This window comes from Chiloscyllium punctatum, chromosome 50 (genome assembly GCF_047496795.1).
Source record: "Chiloscyllium punctatum isolate Juve2018m chromosome 50, sChiPun1.3, whole genome shotgun sequence".
NCBI lineage: Eukaryota > Metazoa > Chordata > Chondrichthyes > Orectolobiformes > Hemiscylliidae > Chiloscyllium > Chiloscyllium punctatum.
In genome coordinates, this window is record NC_092788.1 from 28,725,567 (window position 1) to 28,743,612 (window position 18,046).

Consider the following 18,046-nt stretch of genomic DNA (forward strand, 5'->3'; position numbering starts at 1 on the left):
ACAGTGCGGCACTCCCTCAGCACGGACCCTCTGACAGTGCCCACTCCCTCAGCACTGACCCTCCGACAGTGCCCGCTCCCTCGGTGCTGACTGTCCTCTATCTGTCACCATGTCCGCTGTCCTGTCTCAGTCCATCTGGGTCCTGTAGCGATGTAGCGATGCTGTTACTACCTCATGCCACCTTTGTTAAAACATGCCTTCCCCTAATCTGAGAATTAGAAGATAACTCAACCTCCCCCTTAACCTTCTCTGCTCAGAGCAGACCGACCCAGCTTCTGTGACCTCTCCACATGAACTGCAGCCATTCAGAAAGCCAGCGGCAACATTACAGCTCCTTCGATGCTCAGAAAGTGCCCTTTGCTGATACCTGACCACCCAGCAGATTTACTGTTTCACTGGGTCCCCTCTTGAGAGACCTTGTGGAGTATGCCTGCCTTTAAACTCAGAGGCTCTTGGGTTTGGGAACAGCCTCATAATGACAGTGAAAGCGGGAGTGACCCCTGCTCAGAATGCGATGGAAGGAAGCCCGAGCCTCCAGCCTCAGTGACCACGTCGGCTGCAGGCTAGGACACTGCCCCATCTGTGGTTGGATTGGTGAGGACACCTGCTCAGCCTTATCCTAATGACTCGGGGACCAGGAGCTAGATGGACAAATGGGTGCCATTCTGAGAGATTGGCTCCTCCCACTCACTAAGGTCATCGCAGTGGCATTGCCAGGAACTGCAGCACCTCCCTCACCCTACCCTGGAACTCCAGCCGTCCGAGCGCGGGTCCAGGAAGCCGCTTCTGTCCATCCAGAGCCCAGGTCCTGTTCATTCCCGTTGGTCTCTGAAGGGGTTCTGTCTGGAAGGCTGGTGGAGCTGGCATCAAGGAGGGCACACACATTCAGTCAGAGCTCACCTTTCAAGACAGGTCGAGTATGAACACAAGAGAGTGGCAAAGTGACATTGAGGAAGATCACGATCGATGGCAGAGAGAGAGGCTGAGTGTGCTCCTGCACTAATTGCTCTTCTCTTCCTTGGGATTTAGACACTGCTAGCAACATCTCTGTTACACAGGCTGTTTGTGGTGCACATCGATGATCTAGAGATGAATGTGGGAGGTATGATTGTTCACAGATGACATGAACATGAAATTGGTGGTATAGTGGACAGTGAAGAAGGTTATCGAAGATTACAAAGGGATCCAGATAAATTGGGCCAATGGGCTGACGAGTGGTAAGATGGAGTTTAATTTGGATAAATGCGAGGTATTGCACTTTGCTAAAACAAACAAAAGGCAGGACTTATACAATTAATGGTAGGGGCTTTGTTGGTATTGTAGAAGAGTGAGACCTCGGGTTTAGGTACATAATTCTTTGAAATGTGCATCGCAGGTAAACAAGATGGTTAAGAAGGCATGTTTTGCATGCTCAGACCACTGAGTACTGGATTTGGGGCGTCATGTTGAGGCTGTATTGAATGTTAGTGAGACCTCCGCTGGAGTAAGTTTTGCAGTTCTGGTCACCCTGTTATAGGAAGGATATTATTAAATTGGAGTTGGTTCAGAGAAGGTTTACCAGACTGTCGCTGGGACTGGAAGGTTTGAGCGATAAAAATAGGCTGGAACTTCTTTCACTGTACCATAGGAGGTTGAGGGCTGACCTTATAAAGGTTTATAAAATCATGAGGGGCACAGCTAAGGTGAACAGCAAACGTCTTTTACCCTGGGGTGGGGGAATTTAAAACTTGGGGGCATATTTTTGAGGTAAGGGGAGGAAGTTTTAAAATGGACAAGGACCAACCTTTTACACAGACAGTGGTCCATGTGTGGAATGACCCACCAGAGGAAGTGACGGACGAAGGTACAGTTACAACATTTAGAAGTCATTTGGCTAAGCACATGAATAGGAAAGGTTTGGAGAAATATGGGCCAGGAGTAGGCAGGTGGGACTAGTTTAATTTGGGGACATGGTCGTCATGGACTGGTTGGACTGAGGGGTGTGTTTCCGTGCTGTATGACTCTATGATGGTGTTGTAAAAAGTAAGGAGGAAAGCTTCAGACTGCAGAACCACAGTGATGGGCAGGTTAACGGGCCAAACAGTGGCAAATGTTATTTAATCTGGGTAAGTGTCAGGGGATTCATTTTGAGAGGACTAGCAAGCTAAGGGAGTGCACAAGGAATGATAGGACCCTAAGAAGTGCAGAGGATCAGAGGGATCGTGGTTTGTGTGTCTCCAGGTCCTTGAAGACAGCAGGACAGGGAGATAAGGTGGTGAACAAGGAATAACATGAGAAACTTGCTTGAGGCACTGAATATAAGAGCAAGGAAGTTATGATGGAACTTATGTAATGTTACTTAGGCTGCAACTAGAGTACTGTGCGTTGTTCTGGTCACCACACTAGAGGAAGGATGTGCCTGCACTCGAGAGGGTGCAGAGGAGATTCACCAGGGTGTTGCCTGAGATGGAGCCATTCAGCTCTGAAGAGAAACTTGATAAACTGGGCAAATAAAACCCAAAGAACTGCAGATGCAGAAAATCAGAGACAAAACCAGAATACTGTCGGAGAAACTCAACAGGTCTGGCAGTGTCTGTGTGGAGAGAAAACAGAATCAACCATCTTCAGAGATAGTACAGGTACACGATAATCGGCACAGATAATGGTCCAAAGGGCCTTCTCTCTTGCTGTCTAAGGTCTATACCTCTAAATATGTTGTGGTGAGATTTTAATGACCACCAGATTAGCTTTTTAAATGCAGTTAATGTTTAGCTTGAATCAATGAACTGATTTTAAGCCGGCCACCAGCTCCTCTAATGATATTTCAAATTGGGTCTTCAAAACATTTGTGTAGGTTTCTGGTTTACCAGTCCAGTGGCAGTGGGTGGGAGGAAGATCCAGAGAGATCACAGTGTGATTTGGACAGGCTGAGTTAGTGGGCAAACACATGGCAACCACAGTATATCATGGATCAGTGTGAGGTCCTCCACTTTGGGAGCAAAAACAGGAAGGCAGATTATTATCTAAACGATGATAAACCGGGAAAGGTGTAATGAGACCTGGGAGTGTTTGTTCGGACAGTGTAAAAGAAGTACCTGCAAAGCTTACTTTTAACGACTGTGTACAAGGACACCAAGGTCTCAGTACAGAATTAGATCCAGAATAATTCTCCCTCCACACTGTTCCCCATCAAATACTGCCAGGACAGGGAAAGCACTGAACTAGATACAAAATAAAGCTCTCTCTACACTGTCCTCAATCAAACACTCCCAGGACAGGGACAGCACGGGGTTAGATACAGAGTAAAGCTCCCTCTACACTGTCCTCCATCAAACACTCCCAGGACAGGGACAGCACGGACTTAGATACAGAGTAAGGCTCCCTCTACACTGACACCCATCAAACACTCCCAGGACAGGGACAGCACAGTATTAGATACAGAGTAAAGCTCTCTCTACACTGTCCTCCATCAAACACTCCCAGGACAGGGACAGCACGGGGTCAGATACAGAGTAAAGCTCCCTCTATGCTGTCCCCCATCAAACACTCCCAGGGACAGGTACAGCACAGTATTAGATACAGAGTAAAGCTCCCTCTATGCTGTCCCCCATCAAACACTCCCAGGACAGGGACAGCACGGACTTAGATACAGAGTAAAGCCCCCTTGACTCTTTTAAACTGAAAATAAAACTCTCTCAATACAGTTCCCATCAAATATTTGCCTTCATAGCGAGAAGATTCGAACACAGAGGCAGGGGTGACTTAGTGAGACCAGACCTGGAGCACTGTGTTCAGTTCTGGGGTCTCTGTATCTGAGGAAGGATGTTCTGGTGATGGAGGGAGAGCAGTGAAGATTTACCAGACTGGTTCCTGGGATGGCAGGTCTGATGAACAAAGGGAGACTGGATCAGCTCAGACTATATTCACTGGGAGCTTAGAAGAATGAGGAGGGGAGGTCATGGAAACCTATACAATTCTAACAGGACTAGACAGGGTAAACACAGGAAGGATGTTCCCAAACACCAGAGAGTCCAGAGCCAGGGGCTCACAGTCTACGGATATGGGGCATTTAGGATTGAGTTGATGAGAAATCTCTTCATCCAGAGAGTAGGGAGCCTGTGGAATTCCTTGCCACAGAAACAGGCCGAGTCATTGAAATGTTTTCAAGGAGGTACACATAATTCTTAGGGCGACAGAGATCAAAGTGTATGGGGGAGAAAGTGGGGACAGGCCATTGAGTTAGATAATCAGCTGTAATCCTATTGGATGGGGCTCTTGCTCCCATGGGGAGAATGGGCGACTCGCTCCCATGGGGAGAGTGAAAAATGGGGGAATCTGCTCCTGCAGGGAGAACTAAGGATGAATTGTGGGGGAAAATGGTGCAATCTGCTGAAGGTGGAGTGGGCCAAATGGCCTATTCCCACTTATCATTGCTACCATTACCACTATGACCGTCTGACAGTGCCTGCTCCCTTAGTACTGTCCCTCTGACAGTGTGGTGCACCCTCAGCACTAATCCCATGACAATGCGGCGCTCTCTCAGCACTGACCCTCCGACAGTGCCTACTCCCTCAGCACTGACCCTCCGACAGTGCCTACTCCCTCAGCACTGACCCTCCGACAGTGCCTACTCCCTCAGCACTGACCCTCCGACAGTGCCCACTCCCTCAGCACTGACCCTCCGACAGTGCCCACTCCCTCAGCACTGACCCTCACACAGTGCCTACTCCCTCAGCACTGACCCTCCGACAGTGCCCACTCCCTCAGCACTGACCCTCACACAGTGCCTACTCCCTCAGCACTGACCCTCCGACAGTGCCCACTCCCTCAGCACTGACCCTCTGACAGTGCCCACTCCCTCAGCACTGACCCTCCGACAGTGCCTACTCCCTCAGCACTGACCCTCCGACAGTGCCCACTCCCTCACGACTGACTCTTTGACAGTACCCACTCCCTCAGCACTGATTCTCTGACAGTGCCCACTCTCAGCGCTGACCCTCTCTGACAGTGCCCACTCCCTCAGTGCAGACCCTTTGACAGTCCCCACTCCCTCAGTGCTGACCCTCTGACAGTGCCTACTCCCTCAGCACTGACCCTCTGACAGTCCCCACTCCCTCAGCGCTGACCCTCCGACAGTGCCTACTCCCTCAGCACTGACCCTCCGACAGTGCCTACTCCCTCAGCACTGACCCTCCGACAGTGCCTACTCCCTCAGCACTGACCCTCCGACAGTGCCCACTCTCTCAGCGCTGACCCTCTGACAGTGCCTACTCCCTCAGCACTGACCCTCCGACAGTGCCCACTCCCTCAGCACTGACTCTCTGACAGTGCCTACTCCCTCAGCACTGACCCTCTGACAGTGCCTACTCCCTCGGCGCTGACTCTCTGACAGTGCCTACTCTGTCAGCACTGACTCTCTGACAGTGCCATTCTCTCAGCACTGACTCTCTGACAGTGCCTACTCCCTCAGCACTGACCCTCCGACAGTGCCCACTCCCTCAGCACTGACCCTCTGACAGTGCCTACTCCCTCGGCGCTGACTCTCTGACAGTGCCTACTCTGTCAGCGCTGACTCTGACAGTGCCTACTCCCTCAGCACTGACCCTCTGACAGTGCCTACTCCCTCGGCGCTGACTCTCTGACAGTGCCTACTCTGTCAGCACTGACTCTCTGACAGTGCCATTCTCTCAGCACTGACTCTCTGACAGTGCCTACTCCCTCAGCACTGACCCTCCGACAGTGCCCACTCCCTCAGCACTGACCCTCTGACAGTGCCTACTCCCTCGGCGCTGACTCTCTGACAGTGCCTACTCTGTCAGCGCTGACTCTGACAGTGCCTACTCCCTCAGCACTGACCCTCTGACAGTGCCTACTCCCTCGGCGCTGACTCTCTGACAGTGCCTACTCTGTCAGCACTGACTCTCTGACAGTGCCATTCTCTCAGCACTGACTCTCTGACAGTGCCTACTCCCTCAGCACTGACCCTCCGACAGTGCCCACTCCCTCAGCACTGACCCTCTGACAGTGCCTACTCCCTCGGCGCTGACTCTCTGACAGTGCCTACTCTGTCAGCGCTGACTCTGACAGTGCCTACTCCCTCAGCACTGACCCTCTGACAGTGCCTACTCCCTCAGCGCTGACTCTCTGACAGTGCCTACTCTGTCAGCACTGACTCTGACAGTGCCTACTCCCTCAGCACTGACGCTCTGACAGTGCCTACTCCCTCAGCACTAACCTTCCGACTGTGCCCACTCCCTCAGTACTGATTCTCTGACAGTGCCTACTCCCTCAGCACTGACCCTCTGACAGTGCCTACTCCCTCAGCACTGACCCTCTGACAGTGCCCACTCCCTCAGCACTGACTCTCTGACAGTGCCACTCTCTCAGCTCTGACCTTCTCACAGTCTAGCATTTCCTCAGTGCTGAACATCCAACAGTGCCCACTGACTCAGTGCTGACCCTCCAACAGTGCCCACTCCCTCAGTGCTGACCCTCTGATAGTGTCTTCCTAAGCAATTCTAACCAACTGCTTTTATCTTTACCCCACTCAGGTTGCCAGGTCTACTCCCCCCACTTGCTGAATAGCCTACAGTGGATGGAAGGGGGCCAGGCGATTGGCCACACATACGGTGGGGCCTGGTCGACAGTTGGGGCCTATGCCAAGGCTTCCCTGCCGCTGTATCAGGCCTCCTCCAGCCTCAGCTCACCTCACCACAGCCAGCACCTCTTCGGCTTCACATCCACTCTGAAGGAAGCCGGCAGTGAGGAGCCGGGGGCTAGTCTGGGCAAGGAGAGCCCCAAGTACGCCGAGGTGATGAAAGTGGAGAGGGAGAGCCCCCTGAATTCTGCACTCCTGCCGATGGGTCTGGATGACAGCATGGGCCAGAGTGGCCACCTCCAGCTTTACAATGGGAACATCTACCAGGCCTCAGGAGCCTCGGGCCTGGAATGCCACTCCACATCCCTGAAGCACAAGCTGACATTATCGCCATGTGGTAAGACCTGGGTTGGAGTCAGGGCGCCTGCGTAAATGACTGGGTAGGATCTGTGGGGATTTTAGTCCCTGGGGGGGTGGGAGATTGAGTGTAAGGCCCCTACTGCCAACATCACTGACAGTGGTATAACACACACACAGACAGACACACAAACACACCATGTGAGTTTGCAAAGTGTGACCAGGGTATCAATGTTGGAAGCGTATATTGTACACAGCAAGGACCCATAAACAGCAAAGCTTCTTCAGCACTGACTATCCGCCAGTACAGTGCTCCCTCAGCACTGAACCTCTGACAGTGCCTGTTCCTCCAGTGCTGACCTTGTGACAGTGTCCGCTCCCTTAGTACTGGCGCTCTGACAGTGCAGCTCTCCCTCAGCACTGATCCCACGACAGTATGGCACTCTCTCAGCTCTGACCCTCCGACAGTGCCCACTCCCTCAGCGCTGACCCGCTAATAGTCTAGCACTCCCTCAGTGCTGAACCTCCAACAGTGCCCACTGCCTCAGTGCTGATCTTCCGAAAGTGCCCACTCCAATAGTGTAGCGCTCACTCAGTGCTCACCCTTCGACAATGCCTGTTCCCTCAGCACTGATCTTCTGACAGTGTGGAACTCCCTCAGTGCTGACCCTCCTGTAGTGTAGCGTTTTCTTAGCTGTCCGAAGTGCCCACTCTCAGTGCTGACCCTCCAACAGTGCCCACTGCCTCAGCACTGATCTTATCACAGAGCCTGTGCCCACAGCACTGACCCTTCCAAAGTGCCCACTCCCTTAGCACTGACCTTCCAAAAGTGCAGCGCTCACTCAGCACTGACCCACCGACATTGCCCGCTCCCTCAGCACTGACCCTCCGACCGTGCGGCACTCCCTCAGCACTGACCCTCCAACAATGCCCACTCCCTCAATACTGACCCTCTGACAGTGTGGCACTCCCTCAGTGCTGACCCTCCAACAATGCCCACTCCCTCAATACTGAACCTCTGACAGTGTGGCACTCCCTCAGTGCTGACCCTCCAATGGTGCAGTGCTCCCTCAGTGCTGACCCTCCAACAGTGCGGCACTCCCTCAGTACTGATCCTCCAACAGTGTGGCACTCCCTCACTACTGATCCTCCAACAGTGTGGCACTCCCTCAGTACTGATCCTCCGACAGTGTGGCACTCCCTCAGTATTGATCCTCCGACAGTGTGGCACTCCCTCAGTACTGATCCTCCAATGGTGCAGTGCTCCCTCAGTGCTGACCCTCCAACAGTGCGGCACTCCCTCAGTACTGATCCTCCAACAGTGTGGCACTCCCTCAGTACTGATCCTCCAACAGTGTGGCACTCCCTCAGTACTGATCCTCCGACAGTGTGGCACTCCCTCAGTACTGATCCTCCGACAGTGTGGCACTCCCTCAGTATTGATCCTCCAACAGTGTGGCACTCCCTCAGTACTGATCCTCCAATGGTGCAGTGCTCCCTCAGTGCTGACCCTCCAACAGTGCGGCACTCCCTCAGTACTGATCCTCCGACAGTGTGGCACTCCCTCAGTATTGATCCTCCGACAGTGTGGCACTCCCTCAGTATTGATCCTCCGACAGTGTGGCACTCCCTCAGTGCTGACCTTCCAAAAGTGCGGCGCTTCTCAGTGCTGACCTTCGACAGTGCCTGCTCCCTCAGTACTGACCCTCTGACAGTATGGTGCTCCCTCAACGCTGACCCTCCAACAGTGCGGCGCTTCCTCAGTACTGATCCTCCAACAGTGTGGCACTCCCTCAGTGCTGACCCTCCAATGGTGCAGTGCTCCCTCAGTGCTGACCCTCCAACAGTGCGGCACTCCCTCAGTACTGATCCTCCGACAGTGTGGCACTCCCTCAGTGCTGACCCTCTGACAGTGCGGCGCTTCCTCAGTGCTGACCCTTCGACAGTGCCTGCTCCCTCAGTACTGACCCTCCGACAATATGGCACTCCATCAATGCTGACCCTCTGACAGTGTGGCACTCCCTCAGCACTGACCCTCCAACAACTCGATGCCCCCTCAATGTTGACCCTCTGACAGTGCGGCGCTCCCTCAACACTGACCCTCTGACAATGTAGCACTCCCTCAGAGCTGACCCTCTGATAGCACCCACTCCCTCAGTACTGACCCTCTGACAGAGCAGCGCTCCCTCAGTGCTGATCCTGCTTCCTGGCCCACTCTCTCAGCACTGACACTGTTCCCTTCCCTGTGCTCCCCCAGCACTGTGCCTGCTCTGTGGCCCGGTCTCCCAGTCACAGACTGACCACTGCCTTATGTGTTTTCCTTTCAGAGGCCCGGGAATGTGTGAACTGCGGAGCAACAGCTACACCTCTGTGGCGGAGAGATGGGACTGGACACTACCTCTGTAATGCCTGCGGCCTCTACCACAAAATGAATGGCCAGAACCGACCACTGATTAGGCCCAAGAAGCGCTTGGTGAATATCTTGGCCAGCACTCAATGGGCTGAATGTCTACTTACTGTGCAGCATTGACTCTATCTCTGAGGGGCCAGGAAAGCGTGACCCTGAAAACTCGGACTCCTGCAGTTCTGCTGGTGGCCAGTCAGCCCATCTGTGCACTGTTTTTGCGGAAGCTCTCCATTTGGTCCCTCCCTCATCATACATAGGCCAGTTAAGAGTCAAACAGATCACTGGGCATCTTGCAGGTTCTAAAATACACCGAGCAACTTTCCTAGACTTATTCTCCAGGTTCTAAAGGCCAAACTGCCCCAGGAGTTGCCCTGTCAAAATGTTGTACAACTTCACTCCGATCCCATTCTTTCAAATTGTAAATTCAGCACCATTTCCTTCTCTCCCCTTCCTCTTTCACAATAGGATTCTGATTCCAGCCACCACTGAACAAGTCAGATCTTGCAATGAAACGTGGCTTGATGGACCTTATTGCTTTTCTTTGTGTCGTTAGTTATCGTGATGAATGTGGAGAGCAGGCACAGGAGTAGGTCGCCCTGACACAGAGTCATAGAAATATACAGCACGGAAACAGACTCTTCAGTCAAACTCATCCATGTCGACCTGATATACTGACCTAATCTAGTCCCATTTTCCAGCACCTAGCCAATATCTCTCCAAACCCTTCCTATTCATACACCCATCCAGATGCCTTTTAAATGTTGTAATGTACCAGCTTCCACCACTTCCTCTGGCAGCTCATCCCATACACGCACCACACCCTCTGGGTGAAAAAGTTGCCCCTTAGGAACTTTTTATATCTTTCCCCTCTCACCCTGAACCTATGCCCTCCAGTTCTGGACTCCCCCACCCCAGGGAAGAGACCTTGTCTGTTTATCCTATCCATGCCCCTCATGATTTTATAAACCTCTGTAAGTTTTCCCCGCAGCCTCTGACGCTCCAGCCTACACAACCTCTCCCTGTAGCTCAGATCCTCAAACCCTGGCAACATCCTTGTAAATCTTTCCTGAACCCTTTCAAGATAGGAAGGATACCAGAATTGCATGCAACATTCCAAAAGTGGCCTAACCAACGTCCTGTACAGCCTCAACATGACTTCCCATATATACTCAATACTCTGACCAATAAAGGAAAGTATACCAAATGTCTTCTTCACTAACCTACCTGCCACTCTACTTTCAAAGAGCTGTGAACCTGCATTCCAAGGTCTGTTTGTTCAGAAACACTCCCTAGGACCTTACCATTTTAGTGTATAAGTCCTGCCCTGATTTCCCTTCCATTTATCCAAATTAAACTCCATCTGCCAATGCTCAGCTCATTGTGCCAGCTAATCCAGATCCCTTGTAATCTGAGGTAATGTTCTTTGCTCTCCACGACATCTCCAATTTTTGTGTCATCTGCAAACTTACTAACTGTACCTCTTCTGCTCGCATCCAAATCATTTATGTAAATGACGAAAAGCAGTGAACCCAGCACTGATCCTTGTGGCACTCCACTGGTCACAGGCCTCCAGTCTGAAAAACAATCCTCCACCACCACCCTCTGTCTTCTACCTTTGAGCCAGTTCTGTATCCAAATGGCTAGTTCTCCCTGTATTCCATGAGACCTAACTTTGCTCACCAGCCTCCCATGGGGAACTTTGTCGAACACCTTACTGAAGTCCATATAGATCCTGTCTACTGTGCACATGAAGCTGCAAATGTCATTTAACAAGTGTGTTACACAGAAGAATAATTAAAAACAAAACAAACTAAACTATTTACACCACAAGATTTAGGAGCCAACATGGCCATTTGCCCCATCTATTTTGCTCGCCATTCGATCACAGCTGATTATTTCACAATACTGGATTAGTGGTGCTGGAAGAGCACAGCAGTTCAGGCAGCATTCCTTGATTATTTCACAACCCCATTCTCTTGCCTTCTCCCCATAATCCTTGATCTCTTTACTATTCAACAACCTCATGGAGTCATAGAGATATACAGCACGGAAACAGACCCTTCGGTCCAACCCGTCCATGCCGACCCAGATTATCCCAACCCAATCTACTCCCACCTGCCAGCACCCGGTCCATATCCCTCCAAACCCTTCCTATTCATATACCCAACCAAATGCCTCTTAAATGTTGCAATTGTACCAGCCCCCACCACTTCCTCTGGCAGCTCATTCCATACACGTACCATTCTCTTGCCCCTTAGGTCTCTTTTATATCTTTCCCCTCTCACCCTAAACCTATGCCCTCTACTCCTGGACTCCCTGAACCCAGGGAAAAGACTTTGCCTATTTACCCTATCCATGCCCCTCATAATTGTCTATCTCTGTCTTAAATACACTCAATGACCTGGCCTCCATCTCTCTCTGAGGCAATATGTTCCACAGATTAACTACCTCCTCATCTCAGCCCTACCTCTGAGCTCTGTGCCCTCGAGTCCTAGTCTCTCCTACTTGTGGTAACAGCTTCTCCACATTCATTCTATCCAGGCCTCTATATACTCTGCAAGTTTCAGTGTGTTTGCTAGCTCTGTCCATTATAAAGACTCAAACCCAGAGACATTTCCCTGCTCTGTACCTCATCTCCTTAAGGTTCTACCTGACTGACTGCTTAAAGTTGCATTCCCATGGCCTGTAGAAGCCACCCAATGAGGCCTTTCTGAGTCTGCCGACATGAGCCTTTCACAAGTCTGAGGGCCTAACCTTTCTCAGTTCCAGTAACATGAAGGTTTCTAACCAAACTCTCATGGTTTGGAAGGTTCACAAACTACAAACTAAGGAAACTAACTCCCTAAAGGACATTAAGTGAACCAGATGGGGGTTTTCTGACAATTGGCAATGAATTCATGGACATAATAAGAGGCTTAATTTTGGATTTTTAAAATTGAATTCAAATTCCACTAAGTGCTGTGGCAGTATTTGAACTTGGTGCACATCTCTGGATTAATAGTCTAGCAGTAAATACCACTAGGCCTCCTGCTTGAACTGATTGGCTTACTAGGGCCAATTCAAAGGGTAGTTAACAGTTGACCGCATTCACTGTGGGTTTGGAGTCACATGTGGGCCTGGGCCAGGTGAGGATGGTAACAGGACAGGTAAGTTACAGTCACCATAACTTTCCGATATATAAGCAAAGTTTACAGTCCAGCACCAGCCACCACAGTGGAATGTGAACCTGCACAGACAAATGTTGCAGCTGGACCTGTGCAGTACAATGACAGGACAATCCCTGTAGGTTGCCCTCTGTCCAGAGATGGTCACATGGGAGAGGTGTCTGTGGACCTGTGCTTATGTCTGTGGGGAAACAGTTCAGAGTCGAGCCCGTTTTAACGCCATTCTGCTTCTCACCCTGCCCTTTTCTCTTTCTCTTGATTCAGATTGTGAGCAAGCGAGCAGGCACGCAGTGTGCAAACTGCCACACCAGCACCACCACGCTGTGGCGCCGTAACATCAATGGAGACCCAGTCTGCAACGCCTGTGGGCTGTACTACAAATTACACCATGTGAGTGTGAGCCTCTGTGTGATGAGCGAATCCCCTGTTCTCCCCTCTCCCTGCAGGAACGAGACCCCATTCTCCTCGCTCCCCATGGGAGCGAGTCCCCCATTCTCCCCTCTCCCTGTGGGAGCGAGTCCCACATTCTCTCATCCCCCATGGAAGCGAGTTCCCTATTCTCCCCTCTCCCCGTGGGAGTGAGTCCCCCATTCTCCCCTCTCACTGTGGGAGCGAGTCCCCCACTCTCCCCTCTCCCTGTGGGAGTGAGTCCCCCATTCTCCCCTCTCCCTGTGGGAGTGGGTCCCCCATTCTCCCCTCTCACTGTGGGAGAGGGTCCCCCATTCTCCCCTCTCACTGTGGGAGTGAGTCCCCCATTCTCCCCTCTCCCTGTGGGAGTGAGTCCCGCATTTTCCCCTCTCCCTGTGGGAGTGAGTCCCCCATTCTCCTCTCTCCCTGTGGGACTGGGTCCCCCATTCTCCCCTCTCCCTGTGGGAGTGAGTCCCCCATTCTCCTCTCTCCCTGTGGGAGTGGGTCCCCCATTCTCCCCTCTCCCTGTGGAAGCGAGACCCCCATTCTCCCCTCTCCCTGTGGGATCAAGTCCCCCATTCTCCCCTCTCCCTGTGGGAGTGAATCCCCCATTCTCCCCTCTCCCTGTGGGAGTGAGTCCCCCATTCTCCTCTCTCCCTGTGGGAGTGGGTCCCCCATTCTCCCCTCTCTCTGTAGAAGCGAGTTCCCCGTTCTCCCATCCCCCATGGAAGCGAGTTCCTCATTCTCCCCTCTCCCCGTGGAAATGAGTTCCCTCCTTCTTCTCTCCCACTGTGGGAGCGCGTTCCCCATCCTCCTCTCTCTCTGTGGGAACGAGTCCCCCATTTATCCCCTCTCCCTGTGGGAGCAAGTCCCCCATTCTCCCCTCTCCCTGTAGGAGCAAGTTCCCCATTCTCCCCTCTCCCTGTGGGAGCAAGTTCCCCATTCTCTCATCCCCCATGGAAGCCAGTTCCCCATTCTCCCCTCTCCCTGTGGAAATGAGTTCCCTCCTTCTTCCCTCCCACTGTGGGAGCACGTTCCCCATTCTCCTCTCTCCCTGTGGTAGTGAGTCCCCCATTCATCCCCTCTCCCTGTGGAAGCAAGTCCCCCATTCACCCCTCTCACTGTGGGAGCAAGTCCTCCATTCACCTGTCTCCCTGTGGGAGTGAGTCCCCCATCTTTCCCAATACAGAGTAAAGCTCCTCTACACTGTCCCCATCAAACACTCCCAGGATAGGGACAGCATGGAGTTAGATACACAGTAAAGCTCCTCCTAATTTCTGACTACAGTAACTCTAACCCTGCCTCACCCCTTGCAGGTAAACAGACCTCTGACTATGAAGAAGGATGGTATCCAGACCCGCAACCGGAAGGTTTCGAACAAATCAAAGAGGGTAAAGAAATCCCAGGAGCACTTTGGCGAGCTGCCTAAGGACATGGGGAATGAGGGTTCCCCTTTCCCCTTGGGCTCAGCCGCCTTCCAGAGCCAGCTGACCTCTGTCGGTCACATGGTGCCCTACAGCCATGCCCCTCACCTGTTGGCCAACCCCCTTCACCCTCAGCCGAGCCTAAGCTACAGCCATCACCCTTCAACCAGCATCGTGTCAGCCCTCAGCTAGGCAGACTCCTTCCCACCCTGCTGGAGAGCAGCCCCTACTCTGGGATCTCACGCCTATGGATACACCAAAACCCCACACCATACCCATGTGGGAGCCGAACCTGTGCAAACTCTAACTGCTCGACGTGCACATGCTCCCGGCAAAGGGGCAACAAATTCACACTTCAACAGACTGTACAGATTTTCTCCGTAAGAGATTAACCTCTTCCCCTGGTGTGATCTGGGTTCCTGGCCAAAGCCAGCTACACATATAGTATTTTTGGATACAAATATATGTATAAATAAGTAATCCCATATTTACACATCAACTGGCGACTTTGTTATATCTAACACTTGCTCAACCGACCACATTGAAGAGCGAAAGCAGAGAATGAAGGATCCGGGCGAGGAGGAGAATATTGTTCTTTATCAAACTCTTGTCAAATATCTGGACACACCAACTTGGTCACCAGGTAACCACCACTTTCTGATGCGTTTCTTTCCCACTGTTTGCAATGCGGTCCTCAGCTGAGACTACTCCATGGCAACATCTCAACCAACCAAGATATGACACGTTGGCAAATTCGCACTCCTTGGCTCCAAGCATGATAAGTTATGAAATTTGGCATTCTTGCATGTGTCCTGATGTCAAGACACATCACCAGCGTTTCTCAATTAATTCCCAGTTACAGATGAATTAAGGAAAATAGATCCTGGTCCTTTCGAGAAGTGCATTTGGAAGAATCTTTCAGTGACATGGCCTCGGGAACTCACTCTATGCCTACTACATTCTTTCCCAATCTCTGTAACCACCACCTGCCTCGACACTCCCCCTGTCACCTCCCCCAGCCTCTACACCTCTTCCTATCTCTGTAACCACCACCTGCACCGACACTCCCCCCTGTCACCTCCTCCAGCCCCTACACCTCTTCCTATCTCTGTAACCACCACCTGCACCGACACTCCCCCTGTCACCTCCTCCAGCCCCTACACCTCTTCCTATCTCTGTAACCACTACCTGCACCGACACTCCCCCTGTCACCTCCTCCAGCCCCTACACCTCTTCCAATCTCTGTAACCACTACCTGCACCGACACTCCCCCCTGTCACCTCCTCCAGCCCCTACACCTCTTCCTATCTCTGTAACCACCACCTGCACCGACACTCCCCCTGTCACCTCCTCCAGCCCCTACACCTCTTCCAATCTCTGTAACCACCACCTGCACCGACACTCCCCCTGTCACCTCCTCCAGCCCCTACACCTCTTCCTATCTCTGTAACCACCACCTGCACCGACACTCCCCCTGTCACCTCCTCCAGCCCCTACACCTCTTCCAATCTCTGTAACCACTACCTGCACCGACACTCCCCCTGTCACCTCCTCCAGCCCCTACACCTCTTCCTATCTCTGTAACCACCACCTGCACCAATACTCCCCCCGTCACCTCCTCCAGCCCCTACACCTCTTCCAATCTCTGTAACCACCACCTGCACCGACACTCCCCCTGTCACCTCCTCCAGCCCCTACACCTCTTCCTATCTCTGTAACTACCACCTGCACCGACACTCCCCCCTGTCACCTCCTCCAGCCTCTACACCTCTTCCAATCTCTGTAACCACCACCTGCACCGACACTCCCCCTGTCACCTCCTCCAGCCCCTACACCCCCTCCCTATCTCTGTAACCTCTGCCCACCCCCTATACCCCCTCCCTATCCCGGTCACCTCCTTCAGCCCCTACACCCCCACCCCCAACTGTCACCTCCTCCAGCCCCTACACCCCTAAATCTGTCACCTCCTCCAGCCCTGACATCCCCCATCTCTGTCACCTCCCCCAGCCCTGACATCCCCCATCTCTGTCACCTCCCCCAGCCCTGACATCCCCCATCTCTGTCACCTCCTCCAGCCCTGACATCCCCCATCTCTGTCACCTCCCCCAGCCCTGACATCCCCCATCTCTGTCACCTCCCCCAGCCCTGACATCCCCCATCTCTGTCACCTCCCCCAGCCCTGACATCCCCCATCTCTGTCACCTCCTCCAGCCCCTACACCCCTAAACCTGTCACCTCCTCCATCCTTCAGTCTCCTCTATCTCTATAACATCGTCACTATCTCTGCTACAATCGTCACTAACTTTGTCTCTGATATCTTCTGCAGCCCCATCTGAGATCTCTGAACTCTGCCATTGTTGGTCATGCCTTCGGCTCTTTGTTTGAGAGGTGGGGACATTGTCTGAGCTTTAGAACGCCCTCCCTAAACCTGCCTACCTCACTTTATGCCCTTCTTTAAATTGACCCGTTGTGACTGCCGTTTTGGTCACTTGTCTCTAACATCTCCTTACTTGACTCAGCCTCTGATTTTATTTTGTACTGCTCTTACAAAGTGCCTTGGGGATGTTTTATTTCGCTGAGTGCTCTGTAAAAACGTGACTTGTCATTGTTGTTGTGTTAGTTGCTCTGTAAGAACTATCAAGTGCAATGGACAGTGTGTATTTTATGTATTACAGTATATTACAGCATTAACCATTAAGTAGCACCTTCACCATCTGATTATTGTCCACTCATAGGATCTTAAGACTCTCTATAGCGTGGAAGCAGGTCATTCAGCCCATTGAGTCCACACTAATCCTCTGAAGAGAATCACATCCCAATCCACCCTGTTTCTGTAACCCTGCATTTCTCTGGACACTATGGGCAATTTCCCATGGGCAATCCATCCTAACTGCAAATCCCTGGACACTGTGGGGCAATAAGGAATGGCCAAGCCAAACTAACCTGCACATCTTTGAACTGTGGGAGGAAACCGGAGCACCCGGCAGAAACCCACGCAGACACAGGGAGAATGTGCAAACTCCACACAGACCATCGCTCAAGTGTGCAATCAAGCCAGAGTCCCTGGAGCTGTGAGGCTAACCACTGAGCCATTTGAGTTTGCAACCTCACTCTCTATAAATTAACCAACACTATGGCCCACCTCCCCCAGATAATTATGTTAATTCATTGACTGGATGCGCATGTAGGCCAACATTTATTGCCCCTTGATTTTGACCCGGAGACACTGACAGAACAGCCGATATCATCTCCGAGTCAGAATGGTATGTGTGGGGTGGTGGGGGAGTGCGGCCTGGAGGGGAATCACATTTTGGTGGGTGCTCCCCCCCAATCCTTACAGGACATAGAGGTGGCAGGTTGGAAGGAGCTGTTGGAGAAGCCTCAACAGGCTGCTGCAGTGTGTCTAGCAGATGGTACACACACTGCTGACACTGTGTGGAGGTGGTGAGAGGGGGTGGGGGTGGGGGTGGGGGGTTTCTTTGTGTTGGATGATGTTGAGCTTTTTGAGCGTTGTCAGAACAGGCTTTTCTGTTGGACCTTAAATACTCAATTAGCTTCCTTGAGCCATTAGACAATAGTTGGTGTATGTTTCTAGCTTGTTGTATGAAGTATAAACCCCACGTCCTCAACCTAAGCCCGCACCTAAATAATAAATTGCTTGGCTCAAATATTATTTGTTCTAAGTTGAGGGTGAAGTTGTCTTTTTTGT

At 52.0% G+C, this 18,046-nt stretch overlaps 1 protein-coding gene across 2 annotated transcripts in view; it reads left to right on the forward strand.

Annotated features, from left to right (window-relative positions):
• The window catches only part of LOC140470113 (GATA-binding factor 2-like), a 30,874-nt gene extending 13,101 nt beyond the window's left edge, over positions 1 to 17,773 (forward strand). For both annotated transcript variants that reach the window (XM_072566558.1, XM_072566557.1), the window contains 4 exons: positions 6,531 to 6,974; positions 9,262 to 9,407; positions 12,770 to 12,895; positions 14,230 to 17,773. In XM_072566558.1, the coding sequence (XP_072422659.1) occupies positions 6,531 to 6,974; positions 9,262 to 9,407; positions 12,770 to 12,895; positions 14,230 to 14,529 (1,016 nt within the window). In that variant the 3' untranslated portion in view covers positions 14,530 to 17,773. The remainder of the gene's footprint in view (positions 1 to 6,530; positions 6,975 to 9,261; positions 9,408 to 12,769; positions 12,896 to 14,229) is intronic.
• The last annotated feature ends 273 nt before the right edge of the window (positions 17,774 to 18,046 follow it).